The sequence below is a fragment of the Melanerpes formicivorus genome, unplaced genomic scaffold (assembly GCF_026170545.1).
Source record: "Melanerpes formicivorus ecotype bairdi unplaced genomic scaffold, bMelFor1.0.p_v2 SCAF_23, whole genome shotgun sequence".
NCBI classification, from domain to species: domain Eukaryota; kingdom Metazoa; phylum Chordata; class Aves; order Piciformes; family Picidae; genus Melanerpes; species Melanerpes formicivorus.
Window position 1 is genome coordinate 5,262,658 of NW_027142375.1, and position 17,679 is coordinate 5,280,336.

The following is a 17,679-nucleotide window of genomic DNA, read 5'->3' on the forward strand; positions in this document are numbered from 1 at the left end:
AAAGGTTACAGTATAAATAACAGTATTATTGTGTAAATAGTGTAACAATGTTTACAGGCAGAAAAATGATTTGTCTTTTGACACAAAACACCTCCACTGACTTGTTGATTGATCTGAGCTTGCATTTTCCCTTTGCTTTGAAATTAAAGCCAATGTTGGGTTTGAGTATTCTTTTCATGATAAGAAAAGCCTACCCTATCTTACAGCAAATGAGCTTTATCCTGCAAATGTGGGAGGGGCTGAGAACATCACTGATTGGGAAATATCCCATTTTCACACTTTCACCCCTCTTCCAATTCACCTAGGGCTATTTCCTCTGAATTTTTTCCAGCAGCCTTAAGAGGCAGAGCACAGGAGGCCACCAGAAGACACTGCGCTAGGAGCACAAAACTTCCCTCTCCTTGTGAGCACGGCAAAGGAAAACCACATCCTCCAAACTGGGCTCAGATCACAGGGAAGGAGTATTCACCCACCTACCACAACTCCTGCCACCACTGAATACCTCCAGAAACCCACAAACACCCATTCTGCTCTGGTAAACTGGTGTTTCCTGTTACAGATGCTGTAACATACCATGTTTGGACATAATTTTGATGACCCTAGATTCAGGGGAATTCCCTGATATACGTGCCACAGCCTGCACTCAAGCCGGGAGCCCAGGCAGATCATTTACCAAAAATGTTACAGCAACAGGCAGGGCAAGTGATTTGCCTGCCCCCTCTCCAGCAGGCACAACTGAAGACAGAACAGATGTGTCCCCCTCAGCCAGACTGAAACGAGCGGCACGAGCTAAAACATGGCCCAAAAAGCATCAGCTCCCAACAGGTCCCAGGTTTGTACTCCAGCTGATTCAAACAGAACATATGGTCAACCACCACTTGAAAAAGCCATACCCACAGCAACAAGCAAGTTCCCAGCTCGGCCAAGCAGACCTCTCATTTCTAAGGTTGAGGTAAAACAAAATGGAAGCAAAGATCTTGGGTAGAAAGCCCTATAGCTGTGATTTTTTGTTTTCATCATAGGTACATGTGGAGGGGAGGCAGTGACTGCTAACGGATATGTAGCTGTAATTTCACCTGCATAAAGCTGACTGTCACATGGGTGACCTTATAGAAATTCTATGGAGGGGAGGCAATGCCTGCTAACAGATTAGTAGCTGTAATTTCACCTGCATAAAGCTGACTGTCACACGGGTGACCTTATAGAAATTCTATGGAGGGGAGGCAATGCCTGCTAACAGATTAGTAGCTGTAATTTCACCTGCATAAAGCTGAATGTCACACAGGTGACCTTACAGAAACTCTAAACTTAAACTGAATTCTTCCAATCAGGCTATGCACAAACAAAAGTTAACCATCGAGGCAAGTCACCTTCTCGGTCACCCTACGTACGAGGATCCATTTTTTGTAACTCCTCTGAACTTCTTTGACCTTTACCTTCCACTCCAAGTACTCGCTCTGTGTTTACAGCTTCAGTCATCTACACTTAATAAGGGGTTTGGTTCAGTGGAGAGAGTTTCCAGCCACTGGCCTGGGGACTGGACACAAAGTTGGGTTTCCACCTAGAGCTTGGTTAAGGGAACTGCCAAGCAGGAGTTTGGTTTTAAGTGATTGTTTGCCCATCATGCAGATGTGAAGAGAGAAGCAAAGACAGCAGCACCCTCTTTTCTCCCACACCTCAGGATCTGCCTTTCTTTTTCTTTTCAAATTTTACATGGAATTCCCCTTTAAGTCAGTGCAAGGTTTTACACTGATGATGAGCAGGGGGTTTGTGGCTGGTTTGGGGGAAAATAAAACAAACGAATGAAGCCCACAGACAAGCTTCTCTGAAGAATGTAAAGCACCTGTTGTTCATCAACTGTGAGTTATATCATAGTCAAAACAGCAGAGAGGAAAGTAATACCTTTCTTTGACACCTTACTTTGGTGGCTGGAATTTAAAATGCACAAATCCTAATAGCAGGATTGCTGTATTAAGAGTAAGGCTTACTGTAAAAGGTCAACAGTTTCTAGCGGGAATGGATTCCACGTGCAGAGGCTGACTTCATAGCTTTTATCAGCGCCTCCACAAAACATGAAGGCTTTGAGAAAGAAGCAGATTTCACCCCACTGTTGGCTAGCCTGACCCTGGCTCTACCCCACGTCCTCCTTCTGAAATCCCCACTAGCTAATATTCATGTTTCTTACTCCAAAAATGGACCAGAAAACCGGCTCCCAGCTCTTCTACCTCCCATTAGTAAGGATTTGTTTATCCCTCTCCTGCTGTGACATGTTGATGCATCCAGTCACCTTACATCTTTTTCATCTTAGAATCATAGAATGGTCCAGGCCAGAAGGGACTTTCAAAGGTCATCCAGTCTGACCTTCCCACAGGGACATCCCCAACTAGATCAGGCTGCCCAGGGTCTTGTTGAGCCTTGCCTTGAATATCTCCAGGGAAGGAGCCTCAACACCCTCCCTAAGCAACCTGTTCCAGTGTTCCACCACCCTCATAAGAACTTCTTCCTGATATCCAATCTAAATCTGCCCTTCTCTAGTTTGAAGCCATTGCCCCTTGTCCTGTCACTGCAGGCCTTCGTAAACAGTCTCTCTCCATCCTTCCTGTAGGGCCCCTTCAGCTACTGGCAGGCTGCTATTAGGCCTCCCCAGAGCCTCCTCTTCTCCGTGCTGAACAACCCCAGCTCCCTCAGCCTGTCCCCATAGCAGTATACATTTAACCTCTGTGTGACTATAATGGGGGGGGAAAAAAGGCAGAATTATTTCTCTTCTTCTTCTTTTGTTGGTGTAGTTTGAAGTAAAAAAGAAGTAATATACATTTCACATTTACATCCTGCTCTCCCTATATAACTTCAGATACTCTCAAGACAGATATCGTGCCTAATTTCTGGGAAGGGCTCAGCCCCAGCTGCCCATGCCATACGTGTAGGGTAGTCATGTGGCAATTGGTTCCCATTAGGTAAATGAAATTTAAATTCTATTCCAAGACAGAGCACTTCAATCACTGGCTGCATGAGGTTAATTGATAAGCCTCTGGACAGAAAGTGAAAGCTATGTAAGCAACAAGTCAGCCTGGTGTTCAGTGTTTGAGGATAAGAGGTAAATTTCTTGTGATTTGCTCATTAAGCTTCAAAAATACACTTTTTTTTTTAACCCTGTACTACAGCTATTTGCATCTGAAAGTATGCCAGCAGGTTTTGTAGGTCCTACAAGTACAGAGAGCACAAAGGAGCATGCTGTGGTAAGTAAATGATAAAGGCTGAAAGAAAAATTATCATCCTTCATTGACAAAACCCAGATTTCAAAGCTTCCTAGGGGAAAAAAAACACATTCATTTTTAGAGGATGCAGGAAGAGAAATTGATTAGACTTTTTTTTTCTTTACTTGCATTTCAGATACCTCTGGGATCTGTCTAAACTCTCCTGTAAAATTCCTCAGCTTTTTAATTAATTTGGAGGAAAACATCTATGGTCTAATGTCAAGATTTGGTATGCCAACCCAAAGGATCTTGTAGTTACTCTTTTCACAGAGTGAGATTTTTGCAGTCTGGTGTGTTCTTTGTGTTTTTTCTAGTTGGAAAGAAGTAGCTTTTGGATCTCCATTTGGTTAAAGAAACAGATACCACCACCTCTCACTTAGAGATAGCTAAATTACCAGTTCAGTTCTCGTGGCAGCAAAAGTCCTTAGCATTGGTCATGAAACTCAATTAACTGGATCATAGTAAAAAAAAAACTAAGCCTGAAATCCTGTTATGCTTGAAAATGACAGCAAACAATCTCACAGATTCCAGTGGGTGTACTAGAAGGCTACAACCCCGACAAAGAAACATCCTGGAGCTTTGTAAGGCTTGTAGTAACCACATTCCCAAGGACATATGTTATCTACATGTCATCATACCCCAGTCACAAATGTAATTTTCTTTGCACTGTAGAGGAGGCCTCCGCATGGATTCAGAGACAGTGCTGCCAGAAGAGATGGACAAACCACCAAGAGACTCTACAGCAGCCTCCTAATAATGTCTGCCTTTTAAAGAGCCTGACCTCTTTTCACCTTGTTAAAACCAGTAAGTAGTAAGTAATAGATCTTGTCAAAGGCTACTCTGTAGAATAACCTCTGGAGATATTAGATAGAGGTGTCCAGAGAAATACCACAAAAAGGTGCTGACAAGAAAACCAAAGGGATTATGATTAGGAAGTGTGAATAAGCTAAGGTTTCAAACATACTCAGATTTTGGTTGGAAATGCTGCAGTACAGGAAGGAAATGTTCTACATACCATCAAGCCACCAAAAAGCACACTTGAAAAGACAAGTTAAAGAGCCATCACATGGAGATTAAATACTCCACATGATTTAATAAAAGGTGCAAGAAATGCAATTACACACTTAAGCGAGAATTCCTTCCTCTCCAACATCCACTATGTCTCATGACAAAAAAATGAGCAAATTATTTGCTCAAAAGGCAAAAAGTAAATATGTACCTTAAAAATGTTTATTGTTCCTTCAGCTCCTTTTTAATCCATCACCAAATATTCAACTTCACATAAGCTTTTAGTAAACTTGCACCAGATCATTGCCAATAATAAGTTTCCATTTAAGACATCCACGTTTCCCCCAAAGAAATACATTAAAAAGACCGTAAAAACCTAAGCTAGCAGCACAAGCAAGAAGGAGTATTCTTTCATTAGCCCAGCTTCTGAATTTAACAGACATACAATGATTTAATTGGGGGGAAAAAAATCCAAGATATTCCTGACATTGTTCATAGAGGACAGCCTCTACTAAATCTATTCTCAGCGAAGTCGCTGTACAAAGACTTGGCTTCCTTCAGCCAATTTTTACTGAGCCCATCAGCCAATTTTGCACTACTCTCCAGGAATAGCAGTCCCCTTTTCTGTCCCAGTCAGATCCAACCAAATCAGACCAAATCTTAGGGAATATTCAGGAGATCTGGCCAGCAAAAGGCCTCTACCCAGCCATTTGAAGTTCTCAGACAACCCAGCTTGCACGGCTTTATACTACAGTATCACAGTATCACTAAGGTTGGAAGAGACCTCAAAGATCACCAAGTCCAACCTGTCACCACAGACCTCATGACTAAACCATGGCACCAAGTGCCACGTCCAGTCCCCTCTGGAACACCTCCAGGGACAGTGACTCCACCACCTCCCTGGGCAGCACATTCCAATGATGAATTACTCTCTCGGTGAAGAACTTTCTCCTCACCTCGAGTCTAAACTTCCCCTGGTGCAGCTTGAGACTGTGTCCTCTTGTTCTGGTGCTGGTTGCTAGAAAGAAGAGACCAACCCCTTCCTGGCCAGAACCACCTTTCAGGTAGTTGTAGAGAGCAATGAGGTCTCCCCTGAATATTGTGCAGGTAAGGAAAACATGAAGGATCTCAAGCTCCCTTATACCAAAAGAAGACAAACACAGACAGGTAAACATAAAAATGTTTGCACTAGCCCCAAAATATTTTATTCAGCACCAAATAATAATCTCTGGAAGATTTAGTGCCTTGTGTCTTCCTTAATGTAAGCCAATTTTCAAAGGAGATAAATCTCATTGTGAAAAACTGTGGCAATTGAGTATTTTGACTTTTTCACATATTTTTCTCCCATTTCACATTGGCAGAAACTAGTCACAAAATCAGATATGTAACTGTGAACACTTTCAGGCCTCTGTGCTTTTCAGCTGCTTTCTTTGTGTGAATATTCTTCTGTGAAAGTTACCAGGACAGATAAACTCCCCCTCCAAAGCTGCTGTTCACAGGATGTCCACCTTACCCCTAGCAACTGCCACTAGATTTAACTCAAGATCAGATGGGGCTAAAGAGAAACCCTGTGGCCCAACTGTCTTCTCTGCACTACAGGCAAGGAAATCCCCTCTGTGCTAAATATGGGCTTTGACAAGAGATAAGTGGCTCTGTTAGGACCTTGCCATCTCACGTGCACCATAGCTGAGAGCACAGACAGCTCCAAGCAGAGCTGGTTGTTAGATGGTAAAATAACCAGCATTTTAACTTGGGCAATGAAAGGATGATGCTTTTGTAGCATGTGTTTTGAAGATGGCTATTAGGAAGGCACTGTGTATGTGAGTAAAATGCTAAAAAAGTAATGCTATTTTCATGTAACACTTTAACAACCAGCCTTTACCAAAGCTATGTTATTCCTGTAGCATTGGGCACTTGCTTTTATGTTTTCCCTCCCCAGCAATAAGCTACAGTTTATTGCTGTGTATCACTTACTATATCCACAAGAATCTGTTTGTACAAAACAGTTGCCTGATTGCAGCCTCGGTTTTGCTCTTAAAAGTCTGCTAAAAATGACTGGAATACTCCAAGATGTGTTCTCTACGTGGTACCTGCCCATTTCAGGTGACACATAGCACTAAAGCCTCTGTAAATGGAGACATGGTCATTTTCCTGCCTAGTATTTTCTAAGTACTGGCACCAACTAAGAGATTTGCATGAAATCTCTCTTGAACTTTCTGGAGGCACCTGAGCCCTGGCAAAGTCATTAGTGTGGAAAGGCATCAAGTGGCTTCTACTGCCACCTTTGTGCCCGCTGTGCAGTGTGTGTTCCCATGCCACGCAACAGGGCCACAAGGCTTGGGAGTACTCCCAGTGCCACATCTTTCCCTTCCTCAAAAGAAGAGATATAACAAGGAGCTCATCGTACACACCATGCCAAACCCAACACTTTGCTGCAAGGCATCCTCAGTGCAATTAAGGCATTTGAAAGCAACACAGCAAATTCAAATTTTCTTATTTTATATAAATCTATTTCCCTCACTAGCTTGATAAGACACTCATCATCACATCTCCTATTGTCCTCATTATAAATTAATTTAGCATTAATTACAGTGCTCAAAATACTTCTCCTAAGCTTATTCTACCCCTAAGTACTTTCAGTTTACTGAAAAGCATTTGGCTAACAGTGCCCTGACTGAAAACTCTGAAATGAAAACTGGAGGACTGACAGGCTAGAAATAGGCTGGTTTAATAGTTTGGAATATTAGCTTCTTGGCAAGAAAAACTGTAGAGAATCACATAGCACAAAAGAGAATAGCATCCTGCCTACTACAGAGGGAGCAACGCTGTTTTAAGTGTTCAAAGTGTTTCCTTGTGTGTCCTGCAAGCTCCACTCAAGTTAGATAATCCAGTAAGAGGTTCAAGTGTAAGGCCACAGTATAGCAGTAAAATAAACTATCTGGGAGCCTTAAATTTGAGGGTATTATTAAGTTGATTGACTCATCTGGGATTCATTGACTTTAACTGTTGATGTTAAAAAACAGCCCATTGTAACTTTTCACTGAAGAACAAAACCAAAAAGAAGGGGGGAGGGAGGAGGGATGTCCATCATTTGATAGCTCATTCGTCAAAGCACCTATCTGACTCCTACATAGCTGCATTCGTTAATCCCAAAGCTGTTTTACTTAACACAGGGGAACACAACATCTTTCTTGATAACATTAAAGATCACTTGCAACAGAATAAAATACACAGCTGTCTCCGTATTTTGTGTAATGTAATAAAGGCCAGAAATTATTTTCTCCAAAGCATGATTTTTGTACTGCTAAGGTATGTGCAAAATACCAGCTCTGATTGTTACTCTTCGCGTTGAAGGACTTCTTGAAGGCTACAGGATTAGAGCACACACTTTTTTAGCTCTCTATTGAAAAGATGGAGGGTATCTCGATCTCTAACAAAGAGAGCTTTTCTCCCAGGAACTTGCTAGGAGTTTGAATTAATGAGGAATTAAGTTTCATCTCAGCAGTTTTACTAAACTTTGGAGAAAAAGGAGACAATGCCACTAGTCCCTGAGTGCCCTCAGTGCCCATTGACTTCAATGGGGATTGAGATGGGTCTTCCTTTTAGATGGCACAGCACCTTGCAGAATTAGATCCAGTTCCCTTCCTCTCCTCCTACAAATGTAATATTTTGTTTTCCCAATAGCCACCTGATTTTTATTTTGCTTTGACAAGAGATGAAATTAGAGTGGATGTTCTGATGCCGACAACCTCCCTGTCAAATCATAGAGTGACTTCTCATGCTAAAACTTGTTTGTTTTCACACTATCATCACTGATGATCTCAGCACAGCAGCGCTCCGAGAATAATGGATTAGTCAAATGCAAAGCCAGCAGAAGGAACATAAAACAATGTGTGCTTATATAGGGCCTACATAAATAGTGCTTTTTTTAAGTGTTTGGCAGTGAAATCATAGTTGTGGGTTTGTTTCATTTTTTTTACTAATTAAGCTCTGGATTGTTAAAGGTCTGGAGAATCTATCCATGCCAGAGCGGTTATAAGGCCTAAAACATCATTACATCCTCCCACAAAAGATTATATGCAGAAGCTGCCTGTTGGGTGCCATTAATAAACAACCACACCCTCACTACACACAGTTGCAGATAAGTCAATGGATTTATACCATTTTCAAAAGTTATGAAGCTGACCCTACATATCCTGGGTTAAATGGCTGGGAGGAGGTGTGGGTTGTACACTAGACACTATTTACCACTCTTTACAGTGTTTGGGGTTTTTAATTCAAAGTTCCCTGCTGATTGCTCTTTAAGAAAATGAAAGCAGCTCAGGCACTGATGAGATTTTTCCCAATTTCTCAGGAACTTTGTCTGCTGTCACTCACAGGTAAGCCTGGGAGCTGTGTAAGATGTTTGACTAGCCTGGTCCTTGCTTTCCAGTGCTGCAAACAAATGCTTCAGGTTATTAAAACTGCACAGCTATGCTGACTTCCCACTTCTGTCCCACTTCTGTCCCACTTCATCTCCTCCTTTTTTTCCCTTCTTCCTCTCCCCTCCCTCCCCCAAAAAGGCAAAAAAACCCAACAACCCACAAAACTCCACAAATAAAAGATCACTGAAGGCTAAGGTGTTATTCCCCATCCACAACAGCATCATTATGATTGAAAATGCACATCATATTTAGAAGCAGAATTATACCCTGCTGTGTTGAACTGGAAATCTTGGTGGGCTTTCCGTCTACATTGTGCAAGCCTGAGGCCAGAGTGGTGACTGTCACAGCCAAAGAGACACAGACAGATAGATGATGGAGAGTGCAGACTGCGCACCCACACATAAAGCGCGTGAGAGGAAGGAGAGTGCACGGAAGGAATATTAATTGAGCACAAAATAAGTATGCTCAATATCCCCCTGCCCCCTTAAAAAGTAGTCACAGGATGAGGAGAGCTACAAACATGTTCATCTTGGGGAAATGGCCATCCTTACCGTGACATGTCAGGCTGTTACTTTAATAATGGGATTTGCACCGCGCACAACCGACAGGCTACACTCAGAATAGACCCTGTGAATCTCATTTTCTTCTCAATGAGCATTATTGCAGGCAGTAACTCCACAGATCTCTACAGAGTTGCTCCAGATTGTATCAGGTCGAGTGAAGAATCAGGCTCTGCGATGATTGTGGGTTTTTTTTAACTCCACAAGAAGGTAATTCTCCTGACTCAGTCATAAAGCCCCTGGCTCTTTTGATCCTTTCTACTTTCATAGCAAGTTATTCAGAGAAAGTGGTCTTTCAACAATTCACACCAAAATAGGTGAATTACTGATTTCCCTCGCTTTTTGTGATAAATTAGCAGTTACTCAAATTTAACCTACTTTCCGTGTGCTACTTTATTAGCACCAAAGAATGAAAGAGCAGCAGAGAAGTTGCAGAAAGTGCTTCAGTTTTTAACACCATTCATGTTTTCCCTGCTGTCTTTTAAAAATACTTTTCCATGCACAGCCAGTTAAAGAAACTTATACTGACCTGATTTAAAAGAGGCTTAAGGTAAGTTTTAAGTGCTACATGTACACTTAAGGGTATGGAAATAAGAAAAGAAGGGAAAAAATCTTAGCTTGTTTGTAACTACAGAATCTCTTCCCTCACTTTATGCACTCTGTGAAATGATGGAAGTCTGTAGAAGCGTTGATCCTGATACCTTCAACACTAAGAAAAAACATCCAAAATATGCCAATGCTCCCCTCCTCTGCTCATCACCAGCAAAAGGAGCTTGCCTTTGTTTGCTTGTGTCACAAAACAGGCAAGTCAGCCTCATAAACCCTTAACAATTAGATTTCTTGTTCCTCAAACATTCACTCAGTAATGAAGTTAAACGGTAGGTTGTAAAAGATATTCCTGAAGCAACCGATTATCTTCTTTCCTGTTCCATCGCTCAACTTTTAGTTTCTTCAGGTTGTATTTTACTACCATTCCAAGAAAAGAAGTTTCATATAAGTGAGGTATTGGCACGTCCAAATGACTAATGCAGACAGTGCTCACTTCTGGACAAACACAATTCCAGGCTCTTTGCCATCACACGCTCAGGTCACCTTTGGAGTTCCTGCTGGGATCTTAAAAATATTTAGTAACAAACTCATTCACTGAGCTGACAAGGACCAAAAGCAGGCCCAGATTCAACCAATCAGCTAAAATTACAGCGATATGAGTTACTACTCACAATTTAAAGCTTCTCACCTAGCAACTGACTGTTGCTGTTGAATTTAGGTTTTTTAAGAAAGTTAAGTGAGAAACATACTAGGACTGGGACTAAACTAGTTCACATGGGACTGAAATAATGGCAATGGCTTGCACAAACGAGTGACCTACTAATATCATCATCCATATCTCGGAGCATTCCACTGCTTACTTAAACAGAATGCTACTCCACAAGTAATTACCATACCAACTCAGCACTCCAGAACTGAAAGATTTAAAGCACAATAAAGAGAAAAAAGCAGTTAGAGAGAGGGTTCTAATATGGTAACATCTCAATTTACTGCTAACTGTTGTAGCTGCTCCATACAACACACACTAAACCCAACCTCAGATTCCATTTATTGTGCTACAGAGCCCCCTGTGTTGAGCGTCACACATTAACCAGCATTACTTACATTTGGCCAGGAGAAAAAGAACCTCAGATATTAAATCTAGGAAGCGCTGGTCTGGGTTAATTTCCCACATGAGCCAAATTAATTTCTGAGTACTTGCAAACAGCTCAGAAAAAGATGGCTATGAACAATGGCTGCCTCGCATTCAATAAAAGAGTAAGCGAAGGCACAAACCCACAAAGTAAATAAGTAAAAAGGCAGCTTCTTCCTCTAAATGAGAAAAAGATCTGCCTAATTAAATACATTTCTCTGTATTAAATTTAGTCAGTGTGTTCAAGGATGACTAGTATAGAGAAACACACAAATATACTAAGGCTGGGACTAAGCACTTCCAACTGCATCAAAATGCTCACGGCGTGGTGACACCCAAAGACAAGGCCCTCAAGAAGGAAAGAAACTTAAAGGAGAGCAAAGAAAGCCATTTGAGAAAATACTGCAAAGAACAAAAAGGCAGTAGAAACTATTTGTAGAGTTTAGGTGAGGTAGAAAGCTGAAGGCAAGATCAAACCATGACCAGCTCCTGAGTTTGTTACTAAATATTTTTAAGGTCCCGGCAGGAACTCCAAAGGTGACCTGAGTGTGTGATGGTAGAGGACTTGGTACCCTAGTAAGGGTAATAAAAACATTCAGAAACAAAGAAAAGCAGAATCACCTCCTGAGGCTGGCAAAGACAAGTGAGGATTTGTAGTATTTCTCCCCAGTTAAATTCAGATGTCAATCCTCCTGGTTTCTAAATTCTATTCTAAAGCTGTTGCCCTTTCTATCACTTGCTGAGTGGAGCTCTCTGCCTATGCAGGGCTGCACCCCACACCTTCAAGTCACCTTGCGTGGAGAGGGTGTCACAACAGCAGTATGAGCCATCTCAGAGGATGAGATTCTTAAAACTGCACACCTAGCCAAGCCCTGCTGTGTTCCAAGGCATTTATTATGAAGTTGTGTGCAGGACTGACTTCTTGAACGAATTCTCAACAAAAATATATAAGACGGAAACAAGAACCAAAAGCAAAACACATTTTAAGCTAAGGAAATTGTCATAAGCTTTCAATGTTTTACTTTGAAAATCCTACAGCCTTCAGCAAAATCCTTGTAAAATCTCCTCGTGTTTATAAAATAGCATTCGATATCACATGCAGAAACCTACAGCCCAGCGCAACCAACCCTTTCTAAAGTCTCCAAGGGCAAATAACAGCTGCATTTCCCCAGGGATGGCCAGCAAAAAAAAATAAAGATGCTGACTCTCAGTATTTTTAATTAGAGTAAAATAACACCTGAGTGAAAAATAGTAGACATGCTCTTCATTTAAAGTGCCAGGGTTGCCCCGTCAGCCTGAGCCATAAAAGGGGCAAGTGATCAGTGCACAAACCAACAGAACAGCTCCCTGGACAGAACAAGACACAACAGCGTATCTCCTTCAACAAGTCTTTTCATCTCATCATCAAAATGATTATATCGTGTGTGTTATGTGGTGCTTGTTACATACACCTGAGACAGTTTAAACAGCTTCTTCGATTATATGTGTAACAACAATAACAAAAAGGTACTTCCATAGCAGCATTTGGGTTTCACATCAAGGCTACAAAAGCTAAGTTCTGTACTTACTGCTGTAATGTGGCTAGTGTTCAAACACAGCAGGGTAAGACACTGTCTGAGATCACCGTTTTGTCTGTGTCAGAAAGCACTGCACATTGAGAACTGTAAATTTCCATAGTAATATAAGTTTTGATGAGAAGAATTTCTTTTTCCAAACTGTTGCTTTAAATTTGTGATTAACTTGAACAAATTCTCATGGCAGAAAAATGCAAAAGCCCTAAAAGTAACTTTTTTTTTAGGGCTAGGTGCCTTATAAACCCTTGAGCATTATAATCTCCAGAGCAGAATATATCATTTATCTAGAAATCAGCATGAGGGTTTTTTTCAGAGGTTAAATAGCATGCAGCATGGAGAGAGGGAGAGGATAAATCAACAGAAATTATTTTGAGATATTGGAGATTGGCAACAACCTACCAAGCTGTCCGCTTGGCCTGGGCATTAGTACTCACAACTGACAGAATCTCAAAGCATTTTAAGTATTTCCACTAGGAACCTTAGGTGTTCGTTGCAATGCCAGTTTATACACAAAAGGTCAAGCCTAATAAGCTCTCCTAATTACATTTCTCTACCTAATTAATTTGATTAGCATGACATAACTGAACCCAAATGATAAGAGAAAGAATCACCTGCACCTATGAAGCAGACATTAAAGACCTGTTGCTTTATATACATGGATCTGTGTTTCCAGCACTCCATCTACTGAGTTTTCCTGTCATGAGTTACAAGCAATATCAGTATGTGCAGGCCTTGAGAAAAACTGCTGGCTTGTTTGGATACTAGATCATAGGGTCCCTGATTTTTAATTATTATTTTTTTTAATAAAATAAATATTTGAAGTAGGAACAGTTTTGCTCTTGCTTTATTGCAAAATCTTGTCCACAAATAAGCTTCTCATAATAAAGGGTTTATTATGAGAATAAAGGCTAATAAAGGAAAGCTGGTCACTGGAATTAAAATCAAGCTAGAAAAACACCTAATAACACATAAACAGAGGTACAAGGCCTCAAAGCAACAGGTTTGTAGAAAATCCAGTAAGTGCTAACAGCAGAACTCAGAGACACAGGATGACAGAGATCAGAGGGGAAAGCCTTTGACTAAACAAGTTTTAAACGCAACGACAACCTTGCAAGAACTCTTCTAATAGTTAAGATCCTCTTGCCTTGATTAGGGGTGCAGAGACAGGTTTTTAAAGGGGGCCACAAACAGAGAAATTAATAACCAAGTTTAAAAATCATTCTGCAAGGCTTACTGAGCTCACACAGATTCTGCCCACACGAAGCTGAAAGATTTAATACTAAATGTTGCCTTCTAAAGGCACTGCAAGATTGCCTCTCTCTTATCAACCCCAGAGTGAACTCCAGCTCTGACTGAAACTGTCTTTTACAGAAGACTCCTCTGCAGTGCACAGGATAAATGCAAGAGACTGCAGAGCATTTTAGATTCTCAAAGTGAGCATCAAATTTTTTCTAAGTACCTATTGCTCTTTACCTGTGAAAGCTGTTCTGCTGAATGGCAATACAAATAAAATGTACAACCTCGCCTCTCTCTTTTAATCTATACACATGGCTTGATTCCCTTTACATTCCCTGGGTTAAATTAGCAGAGGCAGAGCTCGACAAATTGAAGCTGAGCTCCAAGTGGGTATTTTGGTGAAGGGGAAAGAGTTCTGCTTGTTCTAAATGGGTAGACTTTCTAAAATATTGCTGTTGCCATTCAATATTCAAGCGTGGCAGACAGAATTTACTGCCTTTTTTGTATGCTCTTACAAAACTTTCTGATTTTAAGCATTAGCCTAATCAGCTCCAACTAAATATGTAACAACAGGAGGCTACAGCACTTTCTTTTCATGCTATAAATTCATTGTTTCTATTTCCTGTTTCACTCAAATGTTTCTTGTAATGTTTTGAAACTTTTATGATCTCCACAGATGCGAACCAATGTAAATCCCACATAAACTAACAGGCCAGCAGAAACATCCCCAAGTCTGCAGACAGCAGCAGAGACCAGTTCCTCGCAATTGATGCAGGATAAACAGTAAGGAGAAATCCTTGGTCAGTTATCATAAAAATGGAGTCCTTACCATTACCTGTAGAGTACAGTTCGGTCCTAGTTGTTTTGTTCAACAGCCATGACAACTGCTCTTTCTTTTTAGTGACTTTTATTTTTTTTATTAGAAAAATAAAATAAAACCAAACTTGCTTTGCCGGTGATAGCTGGGCAAAAGCTCCCAAGCGCTCCTAGGCTCCAGTAATTAAGGTCATTAGAACCACACTTCATTAAAGCAGTATAAAACAGTTCAATCCAGAATTGCGTCCCAGGTTGTAGCTATGTGCCCCTCTCTCCTTCTCTCCTTCTTTTTCTCACCATTTCTTTCAGTAAATGAGACTACTTTTTCCAGTAGCCTCACTAGATTAACTGACGTGGAAAATGTGACTACAAACTCGTAGCACTGTCTAGCCTCCAACACAGCACAGAATCAACTTTGTTGTAAGTGCTGAAGGACACCTAGCAAGCTGCTACTTGCTAAGTTCATAACCCAGGACTATAGAGTTGCGAAGCACAGGACTGCGCCATCTAGTTCAGCTGCCAGCAGGCTCGGCTCTGCCTTGGGGAGCAGATGCCTCATGGTGCAGGGCTTTAGCACTTGGGAACATTCAGGTTCTTAAAGATTCGATTGTGAGGGGTTTTATAAATAAAATATCACTACTGAGATAATCCACATCTAGTGGATATGGGAAAATTTAGGCTATAATAGCACAGCGAACTTCTACATCTATCTTTGATTTACAAGATAAAAGCAACTTTTATATTAAAGAACCATTCTACTAATAGAGCTTATTATGCCAGAGACAGGAATGATTTTCCTAGAAAGTTGTCCCTGTGTGCATGCCTATTATCTTTGCTTTCCCCCTTCCACTAATGAGCATTTATCTAAAGAGCCTGTTAATCCTCTGATGTGTGCTTCTGGTCAGAGGTAACAGTTTGAATAAAACCACTAATCACTTATCACTAATCACTGATCATTAATCACACTTTTCCCTAGTGCTTTGCGACCTGTACAGCTCCCTTTAGGATTAAGGAGTCATAAATAAGGATTTTAGCCATTTTTATAAAGAATTTCCAGCTTTTGATACCGACAACCTCATTCGCCATATGAAAGGTACATAATACCAAGCGAGGACTTTCAACACTGCACACTTTTCTAGTGAAAATAAACCATACCCTTATGAAAGTGTACTTCCTTCAGCAAAATCCCCACAAATTATGCTGTATCTTTCCATTCAGCTCTCACCTTCCACCTCTCAATTTGCTTTCAGTCTGGTTTCTGGATTACTTCTGCATGACAGTGTCTTACAAGAAAGTTTTCCTCCACCACTGTTGCTTGACGCACTGCTCCTTGTCCAAATGGCCAGACAAGGAAAGTCTGGTGCAAGCCAGTGGGTGACTCTCTCCCTGAAATCTGCATGGTCTCAACGAAAGGCCAAGCAAGATGCTTTACAGTAATTATTATGCTTCCACTCAAGCTTAATTTCAGCTGGCTAGACACTGTTTCTTACTGACAATACATAGAAAACTTCTAATCTTGCTGCTTAAGATGCTCCTAATATTGTTCTGGATTTTTAAAAACCGTGAAGAACAAACATATGGACATTTCATTTTCCTACCCCCATCTTTGAACAACCTCTCTCTTCCAACTGCAAAGCGAATATTAAGCCCTGGAGATGAAGAATCACTCACCATGCTTGGATATAAATAATAGAGGAGGCAGAGCTTAGCAAGTATTCCCCTTACACTCCCGAAGCTCTTATCGTCCTGAAAACTTCACTGGGGAGAGAGAGACCCCTGTAAGAGAGGACAGTGGCAGGAGGGAGAACACGGAGCTGGGGAGGGGGCGCGGATCGGAGCAGCGGGGCTGAAAAGGGAGAGCGGAGCTGCAGAGAGGGGACCTTGTCAGCACTGCCCCCCGCCCCGGACCCGACGGCATCAGAAACGGAGCATCAGCCCCACAACGACCCGCAGCGTGACGTAAGGGCCGGGTGCAGCCCGGCACCCGGGGTGTCTGAGGGGGGAAGGCGACCCTCAGCACCCCGCGCCCAGCTCCGTGGCCACCGCAGGCGGGTCGCGGCTCGGCGCCCAGGCGACGCCGCGAAACTTATCCAGAAGTTTTAGGGGCGGCGGGGAGAGGTGGCTGCGGAACGGCGCGCCGAGCTGTCAGTGCCGGCTACTGCCGGGGCAGGCAGCGGCGAGGAACCGCGCAGCCCGCCGTGGGGGCGCGACGAGACTGCAGCCCCTGTGCCGGGAGCTGTTCGCCCCGACGCAGACATCCCATCCCATCCCGGGAAGCGGCGCGCAGAGACTTCCCAAACTCCCCGAGGAGCGGGCGGGGAACTCGGCTGCTCCGCGGCTCGGTGGCCGTGCGTCCCAGTCCCCCGCCTCCCTGCCCTGCCCGACCCTCTGCGGGACGCGGGGGTCGCTCACGCCCCCCTCTCTCCGCGCCGCCTCGGCGGGACACGGCGAGGCCGGGGGCGGGGGGCAACGGGATCCCCGCGCCCGGCAGCGGCGCAGCAGGAACTGGCGCTCCCGCCTCCGGAGCAGATGCGGCGGCGGAGGGAGAGACCCCGCGGCGGCAGCTGCCCCTTCCTCAGCCGCTCGCCCCGACGCTGCTGCCCCGCTCCGCTTGCCGCTCCGCGCCGTGCCGTGCAGGAAGCGCGGGGAGTGCTGCGCGCCGCGCCGGGCGCCTTCCCGGGGCTGCCCCGTATTTTTAGGAACTTACCGCCCGGCGCGGCGGGGACGGGACCGGCAGCGCGGCCGGAGGAACCACGTTGGACTGAGGGACGGTTACAATACGTTCTATTTAGAGAAGCATTACATCACCCTCCGTGACGTCACGTGGGATTCCTGAACTTCTAAATCATTGCGGTCCGTGCCGGGCAGGCGGGGGGGAGCCAGGGGGCGGGGGGGGCGAGAGGGGCGAGGCGGGGCCTCGCCTGGGCCCCGCCTGGGCCCGCCCCCCTGCCGCCGTTTGCGGGGCGGAGCCGAGCGCGGGGAGCAGTCGGGGAGCGGCCGCCGCCAACTCCAGCTCTGTGCTCCGGCACCGCCACCGCTGCCGCCCGGTGGGGGACTGGGGCTCGGGAGCGGGGACCCGCGCTCCGGGCTCCGGAACTTGGTTGCGCGTCCCCCCGCGCGCGGAGG

General features: G+C 43.5%; 1 protein-coding gene across 2 annotated transcripts in view; it reads right to left on the bottom strand.

Annotated features, from left to right (window-relative positions):
- CREB5 (cAMP responsive element binding protein 5) overlaps positions 1-17,296 on the bottom strand; it is a 289,788-nt gene extending 272,492 nt beyond the window's left edge. Inside the window, exons 1-2 of one of the 2 annotated variants that reach the window (XM_068152375.1) lie at positions 17,261-17,284; positions 16,225-16,329 (exon numbers count right to left, since the gene is read on the bottom strand). In XM_068152375.1, coding sequence (XP_068008476.1) covers positions 16,225-16,227 — 3 coding nt within the window. In that variant the 5' untranslated portion in view covers positions 16,228-16,329; positions 17,261-17,284. Of the gene's footprint in view, positions 1-16,224; positions 16,330-17,260 lie in introns of both variants that reach the window. The other variant, XM_068152374.1, reaches the window with a different exon arrangement.
- Between the last annotated feature and the right edge of the window lie 383 nt (positions 17,297-17,679).